The sequence below is a fragment of the Carcharodon carcharias genome, chromosome 7, assembly GCF_017639515.1.
Source record: "Carcharodon carcharias isolate sCarCar2 chromosome 7, sCarCar2.pri, whole genome shotgun sequence".
Lineage (NCBI taxonomy): Eukaryota > Metazoa > Chordata > Chondrichthyes > Lamniformes > Lamnidae > Carcharodon > Carcharodon carcharias.
In genome coordinates this window covers 115,150,239-115,173,798 of record NC_054473.1, presented here as the reverse complement: position 1 = coordinate 115,173,798, position 23,560 = coordinate 115,150,239, and the positions used below count along the sequence as shown (strand labels likewise).

Below are 23,560 nucleotides of genomic sequence, written 5' to 3'. Positions count from 1 at the left end.
TCCAAATATATTACATCTACTGGTTCCCCTTTATCTACCCTGCTTGTTACCTCCTCAAAGAATTCTAATAAATTTAATGAAGCCATGCTGACTCTGCTTGATTTTATTATGCATTTCTAAATGCTCTGCTATTACATCTTTATAATAGACTCTTAACATTTTCCTAATGATAGATGTTAAGCTAACTGGCCTATAAGTTACCTGTTTTTTGTCTCCCTTTTTGAACAAGGATGTTACATTGGCAGTTTTCCAATTCTCTGGGACTTTTCCAGAATCTAAGGATTCTTGGAAGATTATTATCCTAGGATGCAACCCATCAAGCCCAAGGGGTTTATCGGCCTTTGGCCCCATTAGTTTCCCTAGTACTTTTTCTCTAGTGATAAAATTATTGCATTTATTTCCTCCCCCACTTTTGCCTCCTTATTATTTAGTATTTTTGGAATGCTGTTAGTATCTCCTACCTTGTAGATTGATGCAAAGTATTTATTCAACTCCTCTACCAGTTCCTGGTTCCCCATTATTATTTCACAGCCTCATTTTTCTATTTCACTTTGGCATCTCTCATCCTTTTTATATAGTTAAAGAAGCACTTACTGTCCATTTTTATATTACTTGCTACTTTACCCTCAAAGTTTATTTTCTCCCTCTTTATTAATTTTTGGTCATCTGTTGGTTTTTAAAACTTTCCCAATCATCTGGCTTACCACTAATCTTTGCCATATTGTATATTTTTACTTTCAATTTGATGCACTCCATAACTTCGTTGGTTAACCATGGTTGATTTAACCCCTTCCTAGAATCCTTCTTCCTCACTGGGATATATCTTTGTTGTGAGTCATGAACTATTTTCTTAAATGTCTGCCATTGTTCATCAACCGCCTTTTCTGCTAAAACCCTTTCCCAGTCCACTCCAGCCAACTCTGCCCTCATTCCTTTGTAATTACCCTTATTCAGGTTTAGCACAGTAGTTTCTGACCCAAGTTTCTCACTCTCAAACTGAATGCTAACTTCCACCACGTTATAGTCACTGTTTTCTAGGGGATCTTTTACCCTGAGATCATTTATTAAACCTACCTCATCACACATTACCAGATCCAAAATAGCCAGGTTAGATCCACAACATATTGTTCTAGGAAACTGCCCCAAAAACACTATGAATTCTTGCTCGTAGCCACCTCTGCCAATTTGATTTTCCCAATCAACACGAAGATTAAAGTCACCCATGATTAATGTACCGCCTTTTTTACTTGCCCTCATTATCTCCTGATTTATTTTCTGTCCTACAGCATAGAAGTATTAGGAAGTATTTAGATGAGCACTTGAAATGCCATAGCATACAGGGCCACTGGCCAAGTGCTAGAAAATGGGATTAGAATAGATAGGTGCTTGATGGCTGGCGTGCACACAAAGGGCCGAAGAGCCTGTTTCTCTGCTGTATAACTCTATGACTCATAGCTACTGTTAGGAGGCCTATAGACTACTCCCACCAGTGTCTTCTTCCCCATGTTATTTCTTATACATATATGGATATGTACACCCATATGGATTCTACATCTTCCGATCCAAGATCATTTCTTGCAATTGTACTTATTCCATCTCGTACTCAGAAGGCTATTCCACCACCCTTTACTTCCTGCCTGTCCTTTTGAAAAGTTCACATAGCCTTGAATATTTAGTTCCCAGGTTTGATCTCCTTGTAACCATGTCTCCATAATGGCTACAAGATCATACTCATGTTTTGTGCTGTTAATTCTACACACTTCCGAATACTACATACATTTAAGTCAAGAGTCATTAATTTTGCCTTTTTATCATTTTTTCTACCTTTTACCGTATTTGCTGTTGTTATTTTATGTTTGGACACTCTGTCCCTTCCTGTCACACTCTGGGTATCATTGCCTCAAGAGCTGCCCTGCAACGCTACCATATCCTTTTGCTTTGTAAGCCTATGTATCCTCTCTCCAGAATGCTCCCCCCTTTTATTTAATTTAAAGCCCTCTCTACAACCCTAGTTATTTGATTCGCCAGGACACTGGTCCCAGCATGGTTCAAGTGAAGCCCGTCCCACCTGAAAAGCTCCCTTCTACCCCAGTACTGGTGCCAGTGCCCCATGAGCTGAAATCCATTCCTCCCACACTGAGCCACACATTTAACTCCATGTCTTTATTTACCCTATGCCAGTTTGCCCATGGTTCAGGGAGCAATCCCAAGATTATTACCTTGGAGGTTCTGCTTTTTAATTTAGCTCCTAAATGTTCAAATTCTTTGAGCAGAACCTCCTTTCTAGTCCTATCAATGCTGTTGGTACCAATGTGGATGACAACAACTGGATCCCTCCCCTCCCACTCCAAGTTCCTTTCCAGCTCTGAAGAGATGTCCTTAACCCTGGCACCGGGCAGGCAACACAGCCTTCAGGACTCATGCTCATGGCTGCAGAGAACAATGTCTATCTCCTAACTATATAGTCCCCTTCTACTACCACGTCACTATTTCATCCCCCCCACTTGAATGGCTCCGTGTATCACAGGGCCATGGTCAGTTTGCTCATCTTCCCTGCAGTCCCTTTCTTGTCCACACAGCTTGCAAGAACCTCGTAACTGTTGGACAATTGCAGGGGCTGAAGCTCCTTGAACACTACTCCCTGGGTCCCCAAACTTATTCACCTGCAGCCACACCCTCCTATCCCTGATCACAGACCAAATTTGAATTACCTAACCTGAGGGGGTGTGACTGCCTCCTGGAGCAAAGTGTCCAGGTAACTTTCCCCCTCCCTGATGTGGCGTAATGTCTGCAGCTCAGACTGCAGCTCCTCAACTCGGATCCAAAGTTTCTCGAGCTGCAAACGCTTAGTACAGATGTGTTTGCTCAAACGCTGGCATAATATGATTTCTGTGCCATAGGTACAATAGAGGGATCAAAGACCAATGTTTTGCCATAACTCCAAACTGGTGCTACTTCTGAGTTTTTTTGGTGATTTATACCAAAATGCTGGAATTGCCCCTGTTCTTCTCCGATGTTTATCCATTGTATCAGTTCTTCTTTCACTGGTAGAGTGTACTGTATTCTAAATGTGGCCGTGTTCATGTCCTGTATCGGGTTAGGATAACCCGTTGATTTCTAATCTGATTCCTTTGAATTTGTGTCAATGACTTCCATTAACCTGAAACGCACTCAGAATGATCTATTCTTCTCCTTTGAACCTTTGCTTTATTGTGTAAATGCTTTCTTTGTTTTCCCTCAGTATATGCATTACCTTACATTTACCCACATCCAAACCAAGCTGGCATCTTTTAGCCCATTTACTTAATTAGTACAGATCCTCTTATTTCTGGCAGAAGCAGGTTGTAGCGGTGTGGGCTAGTGTAATGAAGATAGTGACATGCATACCATGACCAGCATCAGAGAATCCAATAAATCATAGCAAATTCAAAAAGACTTCCATTGTGTCATAATTGCCAGGTGACCTTTGTATGTTTAGTATGTAGCTGAAGAGAAGCCTGAAGGCAGGCACCTGGATATATATCTCCTCTCCAGTTATTGCATACACTGGGAAAGGCTGGGAGCAAGTTGGGGAAAGATGTGCGACCTTAACCAAAAGAAGGATTTTATCTGGTCTGACATGAGCTCTTTTTGAATTGCTCCTCTAGGAAATCCGCTTTCAGGAGCTAAAGACCTTGTCACTGAGCATGGTCCACGAGATAACAGATGAGAGTGTTGTCTCCATTGCAGTGCACTGCCGTAGCCTGGAGGGACTGGCCCTCAACCACTGTGGTCAACTGACTGACCAAGGGATGATTGCTGCCACAAGCCACATGAAGAGGCTGACAAATCTCGAAATCTCCTGCTGTGATAAGATCACCAACCAGTAAGTAACTTGCTTTAAGGTAAAATGAAGTATTTGAGATTCTGCCATGTCCAAATTGAGTTTTGACTCCATTTATGTCATATTCTGGATGGCCTGGTGTACAAAGGCCATGGGGTGTACAGGACAAAGGGGTCAGCTGTGGCCCAGTGGTTAGCATGCTTGTCTCTGAGACAGGACATTGTGGGGCTCAATTCTAAAGCCTTGAGCACAAAATCTAAGCTGACACTTCCAATACACTATTGAGGGAGTACTGCCCTGTCAGAGGTGCTGCTGTTCGGATGAGACATTGAACCTCTCCGACGGATGCAAGCAGAGCAGGGGAATTCTCCCTGGTGTTTTGAGAAATATTTATTTGTCCACCTTCGTCTCATAAAAACAATTATCTGATCATTATTTGGTTTGTGGGAGCTTGCTGTGCACAGTTTGGCTGCTGCGTTTCCCACATTGCAACAGTGACAACACTACAAAAGGACTTCATTGTCTGTGAAGTACTTTAGAATGTCCTAAGGCCAAGAAAGATGCTAGAGAAATGCAAATATTTTAATTGCTTGCTTTTAAACAGTCTGTTTCTTCAACATTGTAATTTCTACATCCTACACAACAACATTTCCTAGCCTCTTGGATAAGTAGCTCAGAAAAGTTACAGATTCAGTCCCAGTCTGTGCCGAGTCAGCCAATGACAGCCGAGATGGCAGTAAGGGTGCTGCAGTTTGCCTCAGCATCACTAAGTCAAGGAGGCAAAAATTATCCATGGTGCTTGCTGTTGATCCCAAGCCAGCAGCCTTCTTTCTTATGTGAGTACAGGATGGTGTCTCCTCCTTTTCCCCTCTCCCTCTCCCGCCTCTGGGTCAAATAATCTGTAATGTGAGACAAAACATCTGCACAATGATCACAGGATTACTGGAGAGCTGCAAGGGCTACTGGGACTTAACCTCAGAGGGAGTCCGGGGAGAAGTGGAAATCATCGTTCCCTCCATCACCCTCTACTCCTCAACCCCCACCTATGGCACCTCTCCATGCCCACGCAAACAATGCAACACCTGCCCCTTCACTTCCTCTCCTCACCGTCCAAGGGCCCAAACACTCCTTTCAAGTGAAGCAGCATTTCACTTGCATTTCCCCCAACTTATTCTACTGCATTTGTTGCTTCCAATGCGGTCTCCTCTACTTTGGAGAGACCAAACATAACCTGGGTGACTGCTTTGCAGAACACCTGCGGTCTGTCCGCAAGAATGACCCAAACCTCCCTGTCACAAAACAAAAACAGAATTACCTGGTAATTTCCAGGTAATTCTGTTTTTGTTTTGGATTTCCAGCATCCGCAGTTTTTTGTTTTTAACTTCCCTGTCGCTTGCCATTTTAACACTCCACCCTGCTCTCTTGCCCACATGTCTGCCCTTGGCTTGCTGCATTGTTCCAGTGAAGCCCAACGCAAACTGGAGGAACAGCACCTCATCTTCCGGACTGAATATTGAATTCAACAACTTTAGGTCTTGAACTCCCTCCTCCATCCCCACCCCCTTTCTGTTTCTTCCCCCTTTTGTTTTTTTCCAATAATTTATATAGATTTTTCTTTTCCCACCTATTTCCATTATTTTTAAAACAAAAACAAAAACAGAATTACCTGGAAAAACTCAGCAGGTCTGGCAGCATCGGCGGAGAAGAAAAGAGTTGACGTTTCGAGTCCTCATGACCCTTCGACAGAACTTGAGTTCGAGTCCAGGAAAGAGCTGAAATATAAGCTGGTTTAAGGTGTGTGTGTGGGGGGGCGGAGAGATAGAGAGACAGAGAGGTGGAGGGGGTTGGTGTGGTTGTAGCGACAAACAAGCAGTGATAGAAGCAGATCATCAAAAGATGTCAACAACAATAGTACAATAGAACACATAGGTGTTAAAGTTGGTGATATTATCTAAACGAATGTGCTAATTAAGAATGGATGGTAGGGCACTCAAGGTATAGCTCTAGTGGGTTTTTTTTTATATAATGGAAATAGGTGGGAAAAGGAAAATCTTTATAATTTATTGGGAAAAAAAAAAGAAGGGGGAAACAGAAAGGGGGTGGGGATGGGGGAGGGGACTCACGACCTAAAGTTGTTGAATTCAATATTCAGTCCGGAAGGCTGTAAAGTCCCTAGTCGGAAGATGAGGTGTTGTTCCTCCAGTTTGCGTTGGGCTTCACTGGAACAATGCAGCAAGCCAAGGACAGACATGTGGGCAAGAGAGCAGGGTGGAGTGTTAAAATGGCAAGCGACAGGGAGGTTTGGGTCATTCTTGCGGACAGACCGCAGGTGTTCTGCAAAGCGGTCGCCCAGTTTACGTTTGGTCTCTCCAATGTAGAGGAGACCACATTGGGAGCAACGAATGCAGTAGACTAAGTTGGGGGAAATGCAAGTGAAATGCTGCTTCACTTGAAAGGAGTGTTTGGGTCCTTGGACGGTGAGGAGAGAGGAAGTGAAGGGGCAGGTGTTGCATCTTTTGCGTGGGCAAGGGGTTGTGCCATAGGAGGGGGTTGAGGAGTAGGGGGTGATGGAGGAGTGGACCAGGGTGTCCCGGAGGGAGCGATCCCTACGGAATGCCGATAAGGGGGGTGAAGGGAAGATGTGTTTGGTAGTGGCATCATGCTGGAGTTGGCGGAAATGGCGGAGGATGATCCTTTGAATGCGGAGGCTGGTGGGGTGATAAGTGAGGACAAGGGGGACCCTATCATGTTTCTGGGAGGGAGGAGAAGGAGTGAGGGCGGATGCGCGGGAGATGGGCCGGACATGGTTGAGGGCCCTGTCAACGACCGTGGGTGGAAAACCTCGGTTAAGGAAGAAGGAGGACATGTCAGAGGAACTGTTTTTGAATGTAGCATCATCGGAACAGATGCGACGGAGGCGAAGGAACTGAGAGAATGGGATGGAGTCCTTACAGGAAGTGGGGTGTGAGGAGCTGTAGTCGAGATAGCTGTGGGTGTCGGTGGGTTTGTAATGGATATTGGTGGACAGTCTATCACCAGAGATTGAGACAGAGAGGTCAAGGAAGGGAAGGGAAGTGTCAGAGATGGACCACGTGAAAATGATGGAGGGGTGGAGATTGGAAGCAAAATTAATAAATTTTTCCAAGTCCTGACGAGAGCATGAAGCAGCACCGAAATAATCATCGATGTACCGGAGAAAGAGTTGTGGAAGGGGGCCGGAGTAGGACTGCAACAAGGAATGTTCCACATACCCCATAAAGAGACAGGCATAGCTGGGCCCAGCTATAGCCCCAGCTATGCCTGTCTCTTTATGGGGTATGTGGAACATTCCTTGTTGCAGTCCTACTCCGGCCCCCTTCCACAACTCTTTCTCCGGTACATCGATGATTATTTCGGTGCTGCTTCATGCTCTCGTCAGGACTTGGAAAAATTTATTAATTTTGCTTCCAATCTCCACCCCTCCATCATTTTCACGTGGTCCATCTCTGACACTTCCCTTCCCTTCCTTGACCTCTCTGTCTCAATCTCTGGTGATAGACTGTCCACCAATATCCATTACAAACCCACCGACACCCACAGCTATCTCGACTACAGCTCCTCACACCCCACTTCCTGTAAGGACTCCATCCCATTCTCTCAGTTCCTTCGCCTCCGTCGCATCTGTTCCGATGATGCTACATTCAAAAACAGTTCCTCTGACATGTCCTCCTTCTTCCTTAACCGAGGTTTTCCACCCACGGTCGTTGACAGGGCCCTCAACCGTGTCCGGCCCATCTCCCGCGCATCCGCCCTCACTCCTTCTCCTCCCTCCCAGAAACATGATAGGGTCCCCCTTGTCCTCACTTATCACCCCACCAGCCTCCGCATTCAAAGGATCATCCTCCGCCATTTCCGCCAACTCCAGCATGATGCCACTACCAAACACATCTTCCCTTCACCCCCCTTATCGGCATTCCGTAGGGATCGCTCCCTCCGGGACACCCTGGTCCACTCCTCCATCACCCCCTACTCCTCAACCCCCTCCTATGGCACAACCCCTTGCCCACGCAAAAGATGCAACACCTGCCCCTTCACTTCCTCTCTCCTCACCGTCCAAGGACCCAAACACTCCTTTCAAGTGAAGCAGCATTTCACTTGCATTTCCCCCAACTTAGTCTACTGCATTCGTTGCTCCCAATGTGGTCTCCTCTACATTGGAGAGACCAAACGTAAACTGGGCGACCGCTTTGCAGAACACCTGCGGTCTGTCCGCAAGAATGACCCAAACCTCCCTGTCGCTTGCCATTTTAACACTCCACCCTGCTCTCTTGCCCACATGTCTGTCCTTGGCTTGCTGCATTGTTCCAGTGAAGCCCAACGCAAACTGGAGGAACAACACCTCATCTTCCGACTAGGGACTTTACAGCCTTCCGGACTAAATATTGAATTCAACAACTTTAGGTCGTGAGTCCCCTCCCCCATCCCCACCCCCTTTCTGTTTCCCCCTTTTTTTTCCCAATAAATTATAAAGATTTTCCTTTTCCCACCTATTTCCATTATATAAAAAAAAAACCCACTAGAGCTATACCTTGAGTGCCCTACCATCCATTCTTAATTAGCACATTCGTTTAGATAATATCACCAACTTTAACTTTAACACCTATGTGTTCTATTGTACTATTGTTGTTGACATCTTTTGATGATCTGCTTCTATCACTGCTTGTTTGTCGCTACAACCACACCAACCCCCTCCACCTCTCTGTCTCTCTATCTCTCCGCCCCCCCACACACACACCTTAAACCAGCTTATATTTCAGCTCTTTCCTGGACTCGAACTCAAGTTCTGTCGAAGGGTCATGAGGACTCGAAACGTCAACTCTTTTCTTCTCCGCCGATGCTGCCAGACCTGCTGAGTTTTTCCAGGTAATTCTGTTTTTGTTTTTGTTTTGGATTTCCAGCATCCGCAGTTTTTTTGTTTTTATCCATTATTTTTAAATCTTTTATGCCCTGCTAGCCTTTCCACCCCACCCCCACTAGAGCTGTACCTACCATCCATTCTTAATTAGCACATTCGTTTAGATAATATCACCACCTTCAACGCCTCTGTGTTCTTTTGTTCTTTTGTCTGTGACATCTTTTGATGATCTGCTCCTATCACTGCTTGCTTGTCCCTACAACCACACTACCCCTCCCCACTTCTCTTACCACCAACCCCCCCGCCCACCCCTCCCCACTCCACCTTAAACCAGTTTATATTTCACCCCTCTCCTTAGATTCACTCAGTTCTGTTGAAGGGTCATGGGACTCGAAACATCAACTCTTTTCTTCTCCGCTGATGCTGCCAGACCTGCTGAGTTTTTCCAGGTAATTCTGTTTTTGTTTCTTTTTCATCTGCATGTTTCCACTTGTGGGTCAGTCTAAAACTATGGGTCATAAATATAAGATAATCACCCATAAATCCAGTCAGGAATTAGGGAGAGACTTCTTTAACCGGAGAATAGTGAAAATGAGCTGCAATATGGAATAGTTGAGGCAGATTGCATGGATGTATTTGGGGAAACCTGACTAAATACGAGGGAAAAATAGGACTTTCTGGAAATTGGATGTGGGTGGGAGGAGGCTTTCTCGATTCATAAACACAGGGTTTTGGATCTGTTGTGACCTGTTTCTGTGCTGTAAAATTCAGTGTAATTCTGTACCTGTGATTGCTATATTTCCAACACAGTTTCTCCTCCCCAGGGCGCTGGAAGTCCTCATGCAGGAGTGCAAGTGGCTGAGGAGTCTGGATGTCACCATGTGCAATGGGCTGACGATTGCTGACATCGAACGACTCCAGTTGTTTCATCCCAGACTAACCAGCATTAAGGCTAAGTACTTGGGGGAGCGGACCTATGTATCGGACTCCTTGAATGAAACTGGATGACAAGGTAGATGTGGACCCTGAAGGACATAGCTGAGAATCGCCTAGCAGCTGAAACCAGGCTCTGAAACGTTGACTTAGTTCTGTGGCTCGTGCGTTTACATCTAATATCTCAAGACTCAGCACTCAGCTCTGAAGTTTGGCTTCTGGTGCAGCTAATGTATTGCTGCAGTTAATTTAACATACATGGGTTTGATGAAGTAAAATGCGAGGAGGCTCATGTGGAGCATAGTGAGAAATCAGTGTGTTGCACTAAAACCTTGGGACCTTTCTTCTGTTCTGAAGGTGTAAACTGTGATCAGGCATTCCTGTGTTGATACCCTATGTGAAAGAACCCTTTTGACATCCCTAACATGCTCCAAGAAATGATTGTAATCACTACCAGGCACATTTTATTTATTTCATTCTCCAATTTTCTTCCCACCCCTTCTGAATATACTGATTTCCTTACCAGGTTACAGTGCCATATGTGGTTCCATGTGATAACCTGCCGGTAGGCTGTTCAACTCTGGAGGGTGTCCTAACTGTACCCACTCTGCATGCTGCCCTACGTTTGCATATGCATTGCCACCAGGATTTATGTGATATGGCCCTACACAACAACTCTTTTTCTACATAGAAAAAACCTGACCTCAGACATGACCTCACCTTAACTGCCAAATTCATTACTTCATGGCTCCTGACTGCCTCCCTCATAGCTTTCAGTTTTTTTTCATTCTTGCCGGAAGAATGGTGAGTTGCCTAGAGGGCTGCAGCTCCTGATGGACATTAACCCTGCCACCCATTGCTATATCCAGCAGAGCTGCTGCTGTACACTGACACACATCACCGTGTCCAGCAGAGATGGGTGCTGTACCCTGCCACCCATTGCTGTGTCCAGCAGAGATGGTGCTGTACACTGATACACATCGCCGTGTCCAGCAGAGATGGTGCTGTACACTGATACACATCGCCGTGTCCAGCAGAGATGGTGCTGTACACTGACACACATCGCCGTGTCCAGCAGAGATGGTGCTGTACACTGACACACATCGCTGTGTGCAGCAGAAATGGCGCTGTACACTGTCACACATCGCCGTGTCCAGCAGAGATGGTGCTGTACACTGGCGCATATCGCTGTGTGCAGCAGACATGGCGCTGTATACTGACACACATCGCAGTGTCCAGCAGAGATGGCGCTGTACACTGACACACATTGCCGTATCCAGCAGAAGAGGGAAATGGGGGAGGATAGCAAAAGGAGAATTCTTTTTGAAATGCCCAGCAGAGGATTTTCTTTGAGCAAGTTCAGCAATAGAGTTATATTTTTGAAAAGCAGTCTTATGATCTGTTGAAGTTTTATATATTGCACTGGGCCTCTAAAGAGGAGTTTAACAGACCCTGGATTCTCAATGTGAAACCGAGCCCCCACCACCCCAGTTGCTGTATGAGTATCCATCCCTTTCTTCACATGTTGTAAAGCCAGTCTTGATGGACCAGACTTCAGAAACATTCGGTACTATGACGGATGGCACTTCTTACTAAAATCTGCTGTAAGTTTCTGATAAGCAGCCAAGCCCACCTCAAGACACCTCTGAGATTAAAGCCAATTTCTTGGCCCAACTCCCTGCCTTGGCTCAGTTGGTAAAGGAAATGGGTGACTGAGTTGCATAGCTTAAGATTCAATTTGCACCCTCTGCACAGTTTGAACTCTGCCAGGGTAGAGTATGGATGTTACAAATTTATCCCAGTGTATAGAGACCAGGAATTCTTAGTTCCTGATTGCTGACCGGTCAATTCCTCTGTGTTGGGTGAGGAAAGGAATTCTGTGTTGCTGCATGTAGTCAAATTGCTGACTGGCTGGCTGGCTATAAATGGAGAAAGCCACTTGGGGAAGTTATTGGAGGTCAATAGGCAGCCAGAAGCTACATCCCACGGGAGTCAGTGTTGAGAAAAATGGTTTAAAATCAGCTGTTTTCTAAATACAACCAGTGGTATTTGTAATGTTTAAAACTTGCATTTTATTTAGTGTCATGAGTTTCTCCTGCTAGGCGCCTGGCTCAGTATATATTTTGGTTTGCATTACAAATTTGTTAGCTATGTTTGGCGGGATTCAGCACTGCTATTTAAAGTTTTAATAAGATTATATTCAACAGTTAAATCCTGCAGAAGGTTTGCTTCTGTTCTGTTCTCAATGGGAAATTGAATTTGATTTTTAAAAGGCTTGACTGTGCCAACTCAAATTTGGGGCTGCTTTTAAATCCCTTATTACCCATGGGTCACTTAATTTGAATAATCTGTTTTATTTAAATAAAACTCGTTATCTGAAATGTTTTGTTATAGCATTTTGGCTTGTTTCATGAAGGATGAGATGCAGCTGTGAAGTACTGTATTGTATCAGCTGTTGCTCCTTTCCTGATAGTTGTATTTGTAATAAACTCAACAGCTCGAAAGATACCTTTTAACAGCACCTCCTAAACCTAAAGGACAAAAGCAGCAGGTGAACAGGAACACCACCAGCTTCCGGTTCCCCTCCAAGCCACACACCACCCTAACTTGGAACTATATTCGCTGTTCTTTCATTGTGGCTGGGTCCAAATCTTGGAACTCTCTTCCTAACAGCACTGTGGGTGCACCTACACCACATAGACTGCAATGGTTCACGAAGGCAGCTCACCACCACCTTCCCAAGGGCAATTAGGGATGGGCACTTAAGGATGGGCAATTTTTCCCACCTATGGTGAATCAATTTTTAAAATTGTGACCTAACTGCAGAAAGCAGGCTGGATTTCCCTTGGTGGCTCAGTTAAAGAAAGCCTTTGCTGCATTAGCTGATCATGCACTCAGCTCTACAATTGGCCTTTGGGTTAGGCAGATAAGAATCATCCCAGGTTTCTGCTGCTTAACCCTGTCCATTGCCAGGAGATGCACTTGGAGGGTTATGACAGGAGTCTAGAGATAGGGCGAGGCCATGAAGCGATTTGAAAACAAAGATGAGAATATTACAATTAAGGTGTTATTAAACTGGGAGCCAGTGCAGGTCAGCAAGTAAGGGCTAATGGGTAAATGGGACTTGGATGCAAGTTAGGACATGGGCCGCAGAGTTTTGGATGAGCTTGCTAATGTAATGTGGAAGGTGGGAATGCGTTGAAATGATTAAATTAGAGGTAACAAAGGCATAGATGAGGTTTTCAGGAGCAGATGAGTGAGGCAGTGGTGATGTAATTGAGGTGGAATTAGGCAGGCTTAATGATGGCACAGTTGTGTGGCCGGAATAGACTGGTTCAGCCTCAGACCGCTGCCAGGGAGAGGGCTGGAATTGGTGTCTAGGGAAACATAGTTTGTGGCAGGGACTGTTGTAAAGCCAGTCTTGATGGACCAGACTTCAGAAACATTCGGTACTATGACGGATGGCACTTCTTACTAAAATCTGCTGTAAGTTTCTGATAAGCAGCCAAGCCCACCTCAAGACACCTCTGAGATTAAAGCCAATTTCTTGGCCCAACTCCCTGCCTTGGCTCAGTTGGGAAAGGAAATGGGTGACTGAGTTGCATAGCTTAAGATTCAATTTGCACCCTCTGCACAGTTTGAACTCTGCCAGGGTAGAGTATGGATGTTACAAATTTATCCCAGTGTATAGAGACCAGGAATTCTTAGTTCCTGATTGCTGACCGGTCAATTCCTCTGTGTTGGGTGAGGAAAGGAATTCTGTGTTGCCAGCCAGCCTTATTCTTCATAATATTTGGTTGGATATTTTCCCTGTCAAAGGTCCTTTATTTATACACCTGGGGAAGAGCACCTGTACCGAATAACAGTCAGTGCCTTCGGGATAGGGAATTGACACTGAGTAGCTTGTGCTGTTGTCCTGTTTTGTAAATTCAGAGTTACTTATCGTGCACTCATTAGTCCAATTCCTCATGCTGAGTTGCGCTGAGGCTGATGTTCCCTGCTTCTGGCTGCTCAGAAACCGGTTAATGCTGCACCTCTACTGCAACCATGCAGCCCAAGAAACCAGCCTGTGCCACTTGTCCTTAAACCTGTGCCACTCTCCTAGAGCCTGGTGGCTCTCTGTTAACCACATTAGCAACTAATACCAGTCTGCATTTCCAGCTGTGATGAATGATTCGCTCCGCTACTGCTATTAATGGACAGTTTTTCCATGGTGTGTGTGCTGATACAGGCGGTCCTCGGATTTACGACATAATTGGTTCCTGTAAACTGTGTCTTAAGTTGAAATGTCGTAACTCGGAACCAATTTTCCAATAAGATGAATGTTATAAATGGGGAATTGGTTCCTCAACCAAGGCCCGATACCCTATTTTCCCCAAAATAACCCAGAATTTTGCATGCAATCAATTATAGATGAGTAATATAGCAACATTGATGTATTTATGTTGTAAATAGCAATCACGTAAAAGACCACAAGCTAAATATACATATAGAAATTATAGCACAGTACTGTACTAACGGTGTTGGAACAGCAACTGAGCATCTTGAGAGAAGGAGATAGGCAGTGCTGAACGTCAATGTGCCTGTATGAACATTTGTCCACTGGCGTAGTGTCATAAAGTCAAAACCAATGTGGGAAAATCAAAACGGTGTCTGTTTATAAACATTGTAATTTATCATAACTCAAACGTCGTAAAGTTGAGGACTGCCTGTATAATCAGCTGGTAACTCTTTTGAGTACAAACCTGTTTCCATCTGTTTCAGATGAAGTTACATTGTTTCATAGTTTGCCATTGTGAGATTTGAACTCTTCATAATCTTTTAAATGAAAACCAAATCAACAAAATTGGGATAAATCAGGCGCAGCCCCTAATTCAGGTCAGCTGTAAAACCAAGGACAAAGTTTAAAGGAACCTTACAAACTTTAAATCAAAATGTGATTAAAGGGGTCAACAAAACACCCCAGTCCCCGCGGTGCCCACCGAGCACAGAAGGCCTCGAGAGTGTCAGCAGACACCGTGTGCTCCCTCTCCAGGGACATCCGGCAGCGAACGTAGCCGCGGAAGAGGGACAAACAATCGGGTGGGACTCCCCCGTCGATCGCCCGCTGCCTGGACCTGTTAATGGCCAACTTGGCCAGGCCCAGGAGCAGGTTCACGTGGAGGTCCTCCTCCTTCCCGACCCCCTTCCGCACCGGGTGCCCATAGATCAGGAGCATGGGGCTGAATTGCAAACAAAACATCAATAAAAGGTTTTTCAAGTAACTAAAAAGGGAGTGCAGCCTACAACACCTATGTATACATGGTCCACGGACTCCACAAGACCGCAAAAAGGGCACGTGTCCTGGGAGTCCGTGAACTTATGCATCCTCTTATTATAGGGGACTGCTGCATGCAACACCCTCCAACCCAGGTCCCCGATAGAAAGGGGGAGGACACCTCCGTAGAGGGCCTCCCATCGGGGGCCTCCGCTGCCGGACGGCAACAAGGCACGCCAGGGCGTGTCCGGGCGACGGACAAGGGCGAGAAAATGGAAGGTGTGCAGCAGCAGTCCGTACAAAAAGCCCCTCTTTGCCGTGCCAAAAGGCACGGAGGGCATGGGGCTTGGGGCCAATGTGGAATTCTGTCCGAACGGGGGAACGTTCAGACGGAAGACCACCGCGCACCTGGGCCACCTCAAGACCCAAAATAACGTCGGGTCCGAGCACGACCGTTCTCAGGTCTTGGATGGCATCGGCTGCGACCTGGACACTCACAGACGCGCGTCGCGCCAACTCCTGTGGGAGCATCCAGCCCAGTCCTCCGCCACCCAGCACGTCCCCGATCCTGGTCACCCCTGCGGCCACAGCCCTCCTCTTCGCCAACCACTGAAAAGGATGGAGGGGCGGAAGACTATTGCGTGAGCAGTAACTCTTTCAAGTACAAACTGGTTTCCATCTGTTCCTATTTAGATGAAGTTACATTGTTTCATAGTTTGTCATTGTGAGATCTGAACTCTTGATCTTGGGGTTACAAACCCAGTACCATAACCACTTGGCTATTTAGGCCAAGCTGGTAGGATGACTTGAGTCAAACTCTTTCCATGCATGAAGTGAATGGACTGTTGGGGAACACACTGCATAGCAGGTGATTGGACTATGTCTCATTCTTACCCACAAGCATGTAGCAGGCTGCATGGCCACATTTCCAATTGTGTTTGCATTTTGTGCAGCCCGGTGAGTCCCTTTAGACATTGAAAGCAGGTAAACAAGCAGAGTGCAGAGATCCATGGGATGGAGTGGGTTTCAGAAATAGGGTGGGGTAAAGCCATGGTGGAATTTGAACACAAGGATATAAATTTTAAAATTGTGGCGTTTATGACGTAAGTCAGAGAGCAGTCTCTTTCTCTCTCTCTCACATTCCTGCGTTTACTCTCTGGAGTTCTTGGCCTTGGTGTACACGGTGTTGAACAATTTGATTGTTGTAACTGCCATGTAAGTGGCCTCTCACTATTGTTCTTCAATGGAGGATTGGAGCTCAAATTTCACTGAGGTGCTGCGACCTAGTCGAGAGCCAGTTAGAGCTTAATGGCCTTCCATAATTACCGGAAGGCAAGATTCGCAAAGGAGACCATAATGCACATATCCTGACATTGGACCCCAATAATTCTTTCAAGAGTGTGAAACCCATCACAGCCCACGTGAAGGATATGGTTCTTTTATTTGTTTAAGATATTCTCATAATTCATCTTCAAAGATGGGAGGTCATTCTTTTGCATAGTGATACTACTGGTTACATTATAGTAATGGCACAGCCATTACTGTTTCCGGGTGTTCATCTCAATAGGGAGCAATACTAATCCAAGAGTAAGGTGGCGATTGAAGGATCAGGGAGCTGAGAAGTTAGACACAAATGCTCAGCAGAAATGAGACCTTGGCAGCCTGCCCCACCCCTCACGTGTTTCATTCCCCATGATCTTAACCGAGATATCTTGGGCTTCCTCCTCAAAGGGAAAGGGGGCATTCAGGTTAAGGAGACCCTCATGACAAAAATAAGCATATGCTATGTTTGACCTGATTGACATTTTCATCTTGTGCTGCAAGATGATGGGTGGAGGGTGTGGAGAATTTAATCCCCCCGCCTCAAGTGCAAGGTCAGAAGTACTTCCATTGTGTAGGCTTCCCAGGAAGGTGGCAGATCGAATCAATAGCAGTCTTAGCGTTTGTGGGTAAGTGACTGCAAACAGCCTGACCAGGAGGCAAAGTAAGCATCCAGCCTAGAGAGCATTGCACTGAAGTATCCAACTGAACTCTTCTCGGGAGGGTGAACGTTGGCAGGGTGGTTCAGATGATGCTCCACTTCTTCACCTATGTTTCTTTCTGAAGACTCCCTTGACCCCTTCTATGAACAGAAGTGAGCAGCACAGCCAAACTAAAATAGATAGCCAGGGATAATGACATGATTATGCCTACTTCATGCTATGAGATCTTTTATTATGCACTTATTTTGATGATCAGGAGTTCTTTCTGGTATCCTGTCAATAGTTCGCCCTTTACCAACATAACCTATCTCATCATTATTATATTCTTAATTGTGAAATTTGCTGTGTGTAAATTGGCTGCTGCATTTCCTACATGACAACAGTGACTACTTAAAGTACTTAATTGGCTGTAAGGTAATACTGGTTGTTCTGAGGTTGTGAAAAGCACATCTTTCTTCTTGTTAAAGTCTGGGGTATGAGACTCCACCCTGGCTTTCCTCACCCAGAGATCAGGGGTTTGTCAAATGAGCCGGAGGGGGGAGGGGGGAGGGCAGAGTGGAGGCAGTGGGGGGTGTGGTGGGTGGGTGCAACCATCTGGAATTATACAAAGTTGGCAGAGGGTTCATCCCACTGCCAACCAAACACAACAATAACATCAATCACTGCACGAGGTTTACTGTGACCCTGAATGTGACCCATAAAAGAAGCAGCACAGTAGCAGAGCGATCTTTTATTATGAATCAGTACGAGGCTAGATGGCTAATGCAGTGTAAGAGCTGTTGATGGCTACTCATTTCACAGCAGAAAAACCAGACCATTTTCTTACAAAACATGTTAAGTCTTTTTTTAATATATATATATGTGTGTACAAAAAAACCCTACAGCAGTAGTGTCATTGTAAATAAATTAACCAGTACCGGCTCTTCTAGCTTGATCCAGTGTATGTCTGTTGCTGTACACAATGTGTCAGAAACACCGTGATTGGTACCGGTTATAATTGGCAAAGGGTGAGGATTAGCCACAGTAACAGCCTCTTGCCATTGCGAGACTGCACTGCATTTCCTTACAGACATGCATCGGGCTGCTCACCTTGCTTGGTACCACAATCCATTTCTGACAGTTCCCTATTCTACTGTCACCATCCATCTCATTGGCCCTGACCTCTCAGCTCCAGGGACTGCAGATGGCCTTTTGCACACTCACCAAATCAGCCCTTCTCCATGCAGCAGCCTAGCCAGCGAGTGTCGGCAGGCTATTTAATTGCCGCACGCTCCCTGCTTACACACATGCCCACACACAAGTGATGAGCAGGTGCAACTCCCCCTCCAGAGGCTTGAATGCATAATCCAGGCTAACTATTCAGTGTGGTACTGAGTGCTGCAGGTGTCATTGAACTGTTAAACTGAGGTCCCCTCTGTTCCCTCAGGTGGATGTTAAAGATTCCATAGTGCTATTTTGAAGAAGAGCAAGGAAGTTCTCCCTGCTCTCATTTACCACATGGCTGTTTGTGGGAGCTTGCTGTGCACAAAATGGATGCTGCGTTTCCTACATTACAACAGTGACTATACTTCAAAAGTGCTCCATTGGTTCTAAGCGCTTTGAGATGTCCGGTGACAATGAAAAGTGCTATCTTTGTACGTCACCTTGCACTCAAAGTAACCCTGTCACCCGATAACAGCTCTGTGCAATATTCAGCACACACAACACACCCCCACAGTTCCACACTTGATCTTTCCCATAACGTTTGATGAAGTCAGGTATTATTCCTTTAGGCAGTACAGTGCAGCTCCACCAGAATGAAACCAGGCTTAGAGGGTTAATTTACACATATTGATTGCATAAACTTGGCTTATGTTGCCTTGAATATCAAAGATTGACAAGTAATCTGACTGTTTTTAGAACTTTAGAAGGATTTGATAGGCTGGATACAGGGAAACTTGTTCTTCTGAGGAACGAGAAGAACATCGTTTTAACATTAGAGCCAGGCCACTTAGTTTTAAAGACAGGAAGCATTTTTCACGCAGGCTGGGGAAATCTGGAGCTCTTCCCATCACCACGCATCCCACCCCCCCGCCTCCCCACCCACCCCAAAAGAGTAGGGTATCAGGGATATGAAGAAAAGGTGGGTAAATGGAGTTAAAGGTACAGATCAGACATGCTCCAATTGAATGGGGGAACAGGTTGAATGGGTTACTCCTGTCCCAATGTTCTCCTTGTTTCAGTGGAAACCGAATACCATTGCTTTGCTATGCCTTTGAAGGTTTACCATCACCAATAGCAAATAACAATGGCGAACCACAACATAAGGGGAGCTGCACTGCTTTGTTTAAAAATTGCACTGTCCCTTTCTCCTTGGAGGTGTTCACAGCCTCCAAGAGCAAAATGGCTTTCACGTGCCCAATTCCCAGCCCCCTACCCCTCTGATTAGAGGCACTGCTTAATTTAGCTGGTATTTCATCCAAGTAGCCCTTCAGCCAGCTATTCAACTGTGAAAGGCATCAGAGATGAGCACAATCTTGTTTTTGCCTAATATCCAAACACAGACACACCACTTCTCAGTAAGAATCACTAGACATCAATTCAAGAGCTTAAACTCCGTCTCTATAGCTCAGTGGACAATGAAGCCATTTGTGGCCCTTTGCACCTGATGAATCCCAGCAAACTGAGCACAGACACAGGGATAGAGCCCAGGGCCTTCCTGACCTGGACAGTTTGATGCATTAACAAAGTTTGCAGAAATAATGAGTGCGGATCTTGAATATTGGCCTAAGTGGTGTAACTGAGGTGACTAGTCGCCATGGTCGAAGCCCTCCCAGGCACCATTGCAACTGACCGTGTATCGATACTGGACCAGTTAACACCTTGACACACCATCATCATAGTGCTGGGTAAAAAAAAAATCACAAGATAAAGTTCCGCACAATATCTTAAATTTGCACCTCGTTGTGCATTTTAACAACTATCGAAGCAGATTAAATCTAAATGGAAAAAGGGAATATTTTCTTACATGTTTGCCCATGTTCTACTCTCCTTCGTGTTCTACTCTCCTTCGTGCACTCTAAGAACACTGATTTTCTCCTTCCCTCTTTCTCGCTGATTCATACTGGGATTATGGTTTTGGGGTGCTGGTAGTACAATGTATTGAACTGTGGAGGACATCACATTTGAGCTCCACTGTTTTTCTTTGTTGTTTGTTCTCAGGATGTGGATGTTGCTGGCAAGCCTGGTATTTATTGCCAGTGCCTAATTTCCCATGAGAAGATGGTTTTCCTCTTAAACCACTGCAGTAAGTGCACAGTGTTGTTAAATTTTGTTTTCTCCCAGATGTATCTCACATGCACACCTTCCACCATTTGAAGACAGGCACCGATCAGGACCAGGACTCCCTGACACAGTCTTGTCCCCCTTCCCTCCCAGCCCACCCAGACCTTAGGGTTGGTGGAGGCCAATGGTATTTTTCAGGCAGTGGTAGATAGATTCTTGATAAGCAAGGGGTGAAATGTTATATGGGGAAGTGGGAATGTGGAGTTGACATTACAATCAGATCAGCCATGATCTTATTGCATGGTGGAGCAGGCTCGAGGGGCCGAGTGGCCTACTCCTGTCCCTAATTCGTATGTATGCTCGTAGTGGCCCAAATACAATCCCCAGTCGAGATCAATTAAGTCAGTCCAGACCCTTCAGTCCTGCATGACTTGCTGCTACCCCAGGCTCTATCATTACCCAAAAGGAGGAAGCTGAAGATTGGCTCAAATCTGTCACCGAACCACACCCAACACAAAACCAAGTAAACAATGTCATAACAGCGAGCAAGTTGTATTCCTCCAATACTGACTTTCGTTTGAGACCATATACAACCACCGACAGTCCACTGGAATAGACTCCTCTCAGCTTCATAGTTCAACTGAACAATCCGCCGTGCACACTACAGGAACTCATCAAGGTTCCTTAGACTGCACATTCCAAACCCACGACCCCTATCATCTAGGACAAGGGCAGTAGATAGATGGGAACACCACCGCTTGGAAGTTCCCCTCCAAACCACTCACCATTCTGACTTGAAAATATATCTCCGTTCCTTCACAGTCACTGGGTCAAAATCCTGGATCTCCCTTCCTAACAGCACTGTGGGTGCACCTACACCACATAGACTGCAGCAGTTCAAGAAGGCAGCTCAACACCACCTTCTCAAGGGGACAGTTAGGCCAAGCCAGAGATGCCCACATCCCACGCTTGAATAAAAATGTCAGGGTTTCACATTTGGTTCACTCGCTCACTGCCCCTACTGTGATATTCATTTCACCATGGGGAAGGCAGGAATGTTACCACGGCTTATTCTGCCACAGGCTAATGAGATCAGCAGAAAATCTAAGAGTAAATTAACAATTGGTAAAACGTGTGGAACTTCCCACGTACGCCTCCTGCAGGAAATTTTACCCCTTGAGTGGGTACCATTGGTCAATAGGTGGGCAAGTTTGTGGTTTTTGCCAGGTGACTTTGACAAAGGCCTAAGCTGCTGGTTCCAGGAAGGGGGCCCCCCCACCTCCCGATGCCTTCAACTCATTGCCAAAATCGTACTGCCTCCCACCCAGCCCTAGGCAAAATTCAGGGCACTAATGGGCAATGTCACAATGCCAGCAGGTAGAAAGGAGGTCCTTTCTCATGTTGTATGAAATAGTCCTGCCTTGTTCTGTGGAAGGAGAATCTGAGAAGAATAGCAGTCAATACCAGCTCTGTCCCTGACCCACAGCGGGGCCTTTACCTGGATGAGGCTCTGGCAGTTGAAGTCGGCTGTCAATGGCCATGGTTGAATGGGTGGAAGATGCAGTTAGGGTGGGGGTGGGGGCTGGGGCTGTCTATAAATGGTCAAGGATAACCGTGTTAATATAATCTGCCAACACCCACTCTCACCCTGCGCCAGAATTAAAGGTTGGCTGCTACAAATGATCTCGGCTTCACAACCTCCCTTCCCTCTCTTGGAACACTTATGGAGAGAGAAGCATAGGGTTAACATCGCAGGTCAATGACCTTTGATGGGTGAAAGGTCACAGGTCTGACATGTCACCCTTAACTTCCCCTCTTCACAGATGCTGCCTGAGTCTACTGAATGTTGCCGCCATTTTCTGATTTTTTCTTATCTCAGCATTCTGATTTCCCCCTCTCTTGGGGATCGATCAGTTCTTGTGAGCTGACCAGCACCCAAAATTCCTCAGAGCATCAGGGCTCTCATGTTCTAGGCTTTTGCCAGCTAACGTGTGCACCACAGCATCCTCTCTTGAGTACCTTTCTCTCTTTTAGAATATTGCACATGAAAGCACTTGAGTCACTGCCTGTGTATAAAACCTATTTTGTACATGCACTGTATAAAACCCACAACGTCCCCTTCCCAGCCCCCAAACCCGAGGAAGCGCTGGCACATTTCAATATGATTCCACTCTGATCCAATCAGTGCTCAGTGTGGCTGAAGTCATAGCAGAAGTTGTAGTTACTGGGTGCACTGGGGACCGGTGGAGCAGCATCCGGGATGGGGATATTCTCCAGATCCAGAAGACGCAGTTTGACCTCCATGGAGAGCAGGATCTCCAGCTCACTCTTGGTCTGCTCGCTATTCAGCTCCTTGCCTAGCAGGACATTCAGGCCATCAGTCCAGAGACAGAACTGGGGCAGAGAGAGAGAGAGCGAGAGAGAAATAAAACAGTCAATAAATAAGGAAAGTTCAGGTCATTTTTGAAAAGGACATTTCAGAACTGAACAAGGCTTAAACTGTTAACCAAATAACTAACTAGATGGTGAGGACTTCATTGAATTGTTTGGTACAAAGGACCATTTGGCCCCAGGTGCCTGTGCCTGGCTCTTTGAAAGAGCTATTCAATTAGTTCCACTCCCCTGAAAGCCCTATAAATTATTTCCCTGCAAGTATTTATCCAATTTATTTTTGAAAGTTATTATTGAATCTGCTTCCACCCTTTCAGGCAGTGCATTCCCGATCACAAGAACTCGCTGTGCAGAAAAGAAAACATTCTCTTTATCCTGCCACACACCCCCTGACCCCTCCAGTTCATTTGCCCATTAACTGAAATCTGACTGCTCTGGTTATCAACCTTCCTTTCAGTGCAAACAGTTTCTCTTCATCACAACATTACAGCCAATGAAAGACTTTCAAAATGTAGTGACTGTTGTCATGTAGAAAATGCTATAAAGTGTGTTTGGGATGTGCTGATGTCATGCAACATGCAAATTCTTTCATTTCTTTTCTGTCATTTACTCTATCAAAACTCCAGATCGTATGGAACACCTCTACTAAATCTCCTCTTAGCCTTTGCTGCTCTAAGGGGATCAATCCCGGCTTTTCCATTCTCTCCACGTCTCTGAAATCTCTCATCCTTGGTACCGTTCTAGTAAATCTCAAGGCCTTGGCATTCTTTCTAGAGTGCAGTGCCCAGAATTGTGCACAATACTCTATCTGGGGCCTAACCAGTGTTTTCGAAAAGTTTAGCATAACCTCCTTGCTTTTGTACTCTATGGCCTGAATTTTTCGCTCGTTGGACAGCGGGCCTGGGAGCGGACAGGAAGCAGCCCCCCCAACCATGATTTCACGCTGGCTGCCCAATTAACAGCCAACCAGCATGAAACGTGCTGAAAAGCTCAGCGCTGCTGGGGTGGAGGGGCGG

General features: G+C 45.7%; 2 protein-coding genes across 3 annotated transcripts in view; one reads left to right on the top strand and one right to left on the bottom strand.

Annotated features, from left to right (window-relative positions):
- lrrc29 (leucine rich repeat containing 29) overlaps nt 1–9,835 on the top strand; it is a 41,024-nt gene extending 31,189 nt beyond the window's left edge. Inside the window, exons 6-7 of the mRNA XM_041192421.1 lie at nt 3,648–3,865; nt 9,542–9,835. Coding sequence (XP_041048355.1) covers nt 3,648–3,865; nt 9,542–9,725 — 402 coding nt within the window. The 3' untranslated portion in view covers nt 9,726–9,835. The remainder of the gene's footprint in view (nt 1–3,647; nt 3,866–9,541) is intronic.
- An 11,159-nt stretch (nt 9,836–20,994) lies between these two features.
- elmo3 (engulfment and cell motility 3) overlaps nt 20,995–23,560 on the bottom strand; it is a 238,284-nt gene continuing 235,718 nt past the window's right edge. For both annotated transcript variants that reach the window (XM_041192089.1, XM_041192088.1), the window contains one exon: nt 20,995–22,547. In XM_041192089.1, the coding sequence (XP_041048023.1) occupies nt 22,335–22,547 (213 nt within the window). In that variant the 3' untranslated portion in view covers nt 20,995–22,334. The remainder of the gene's footprint in view (nt 22,548–23,560) is intronic.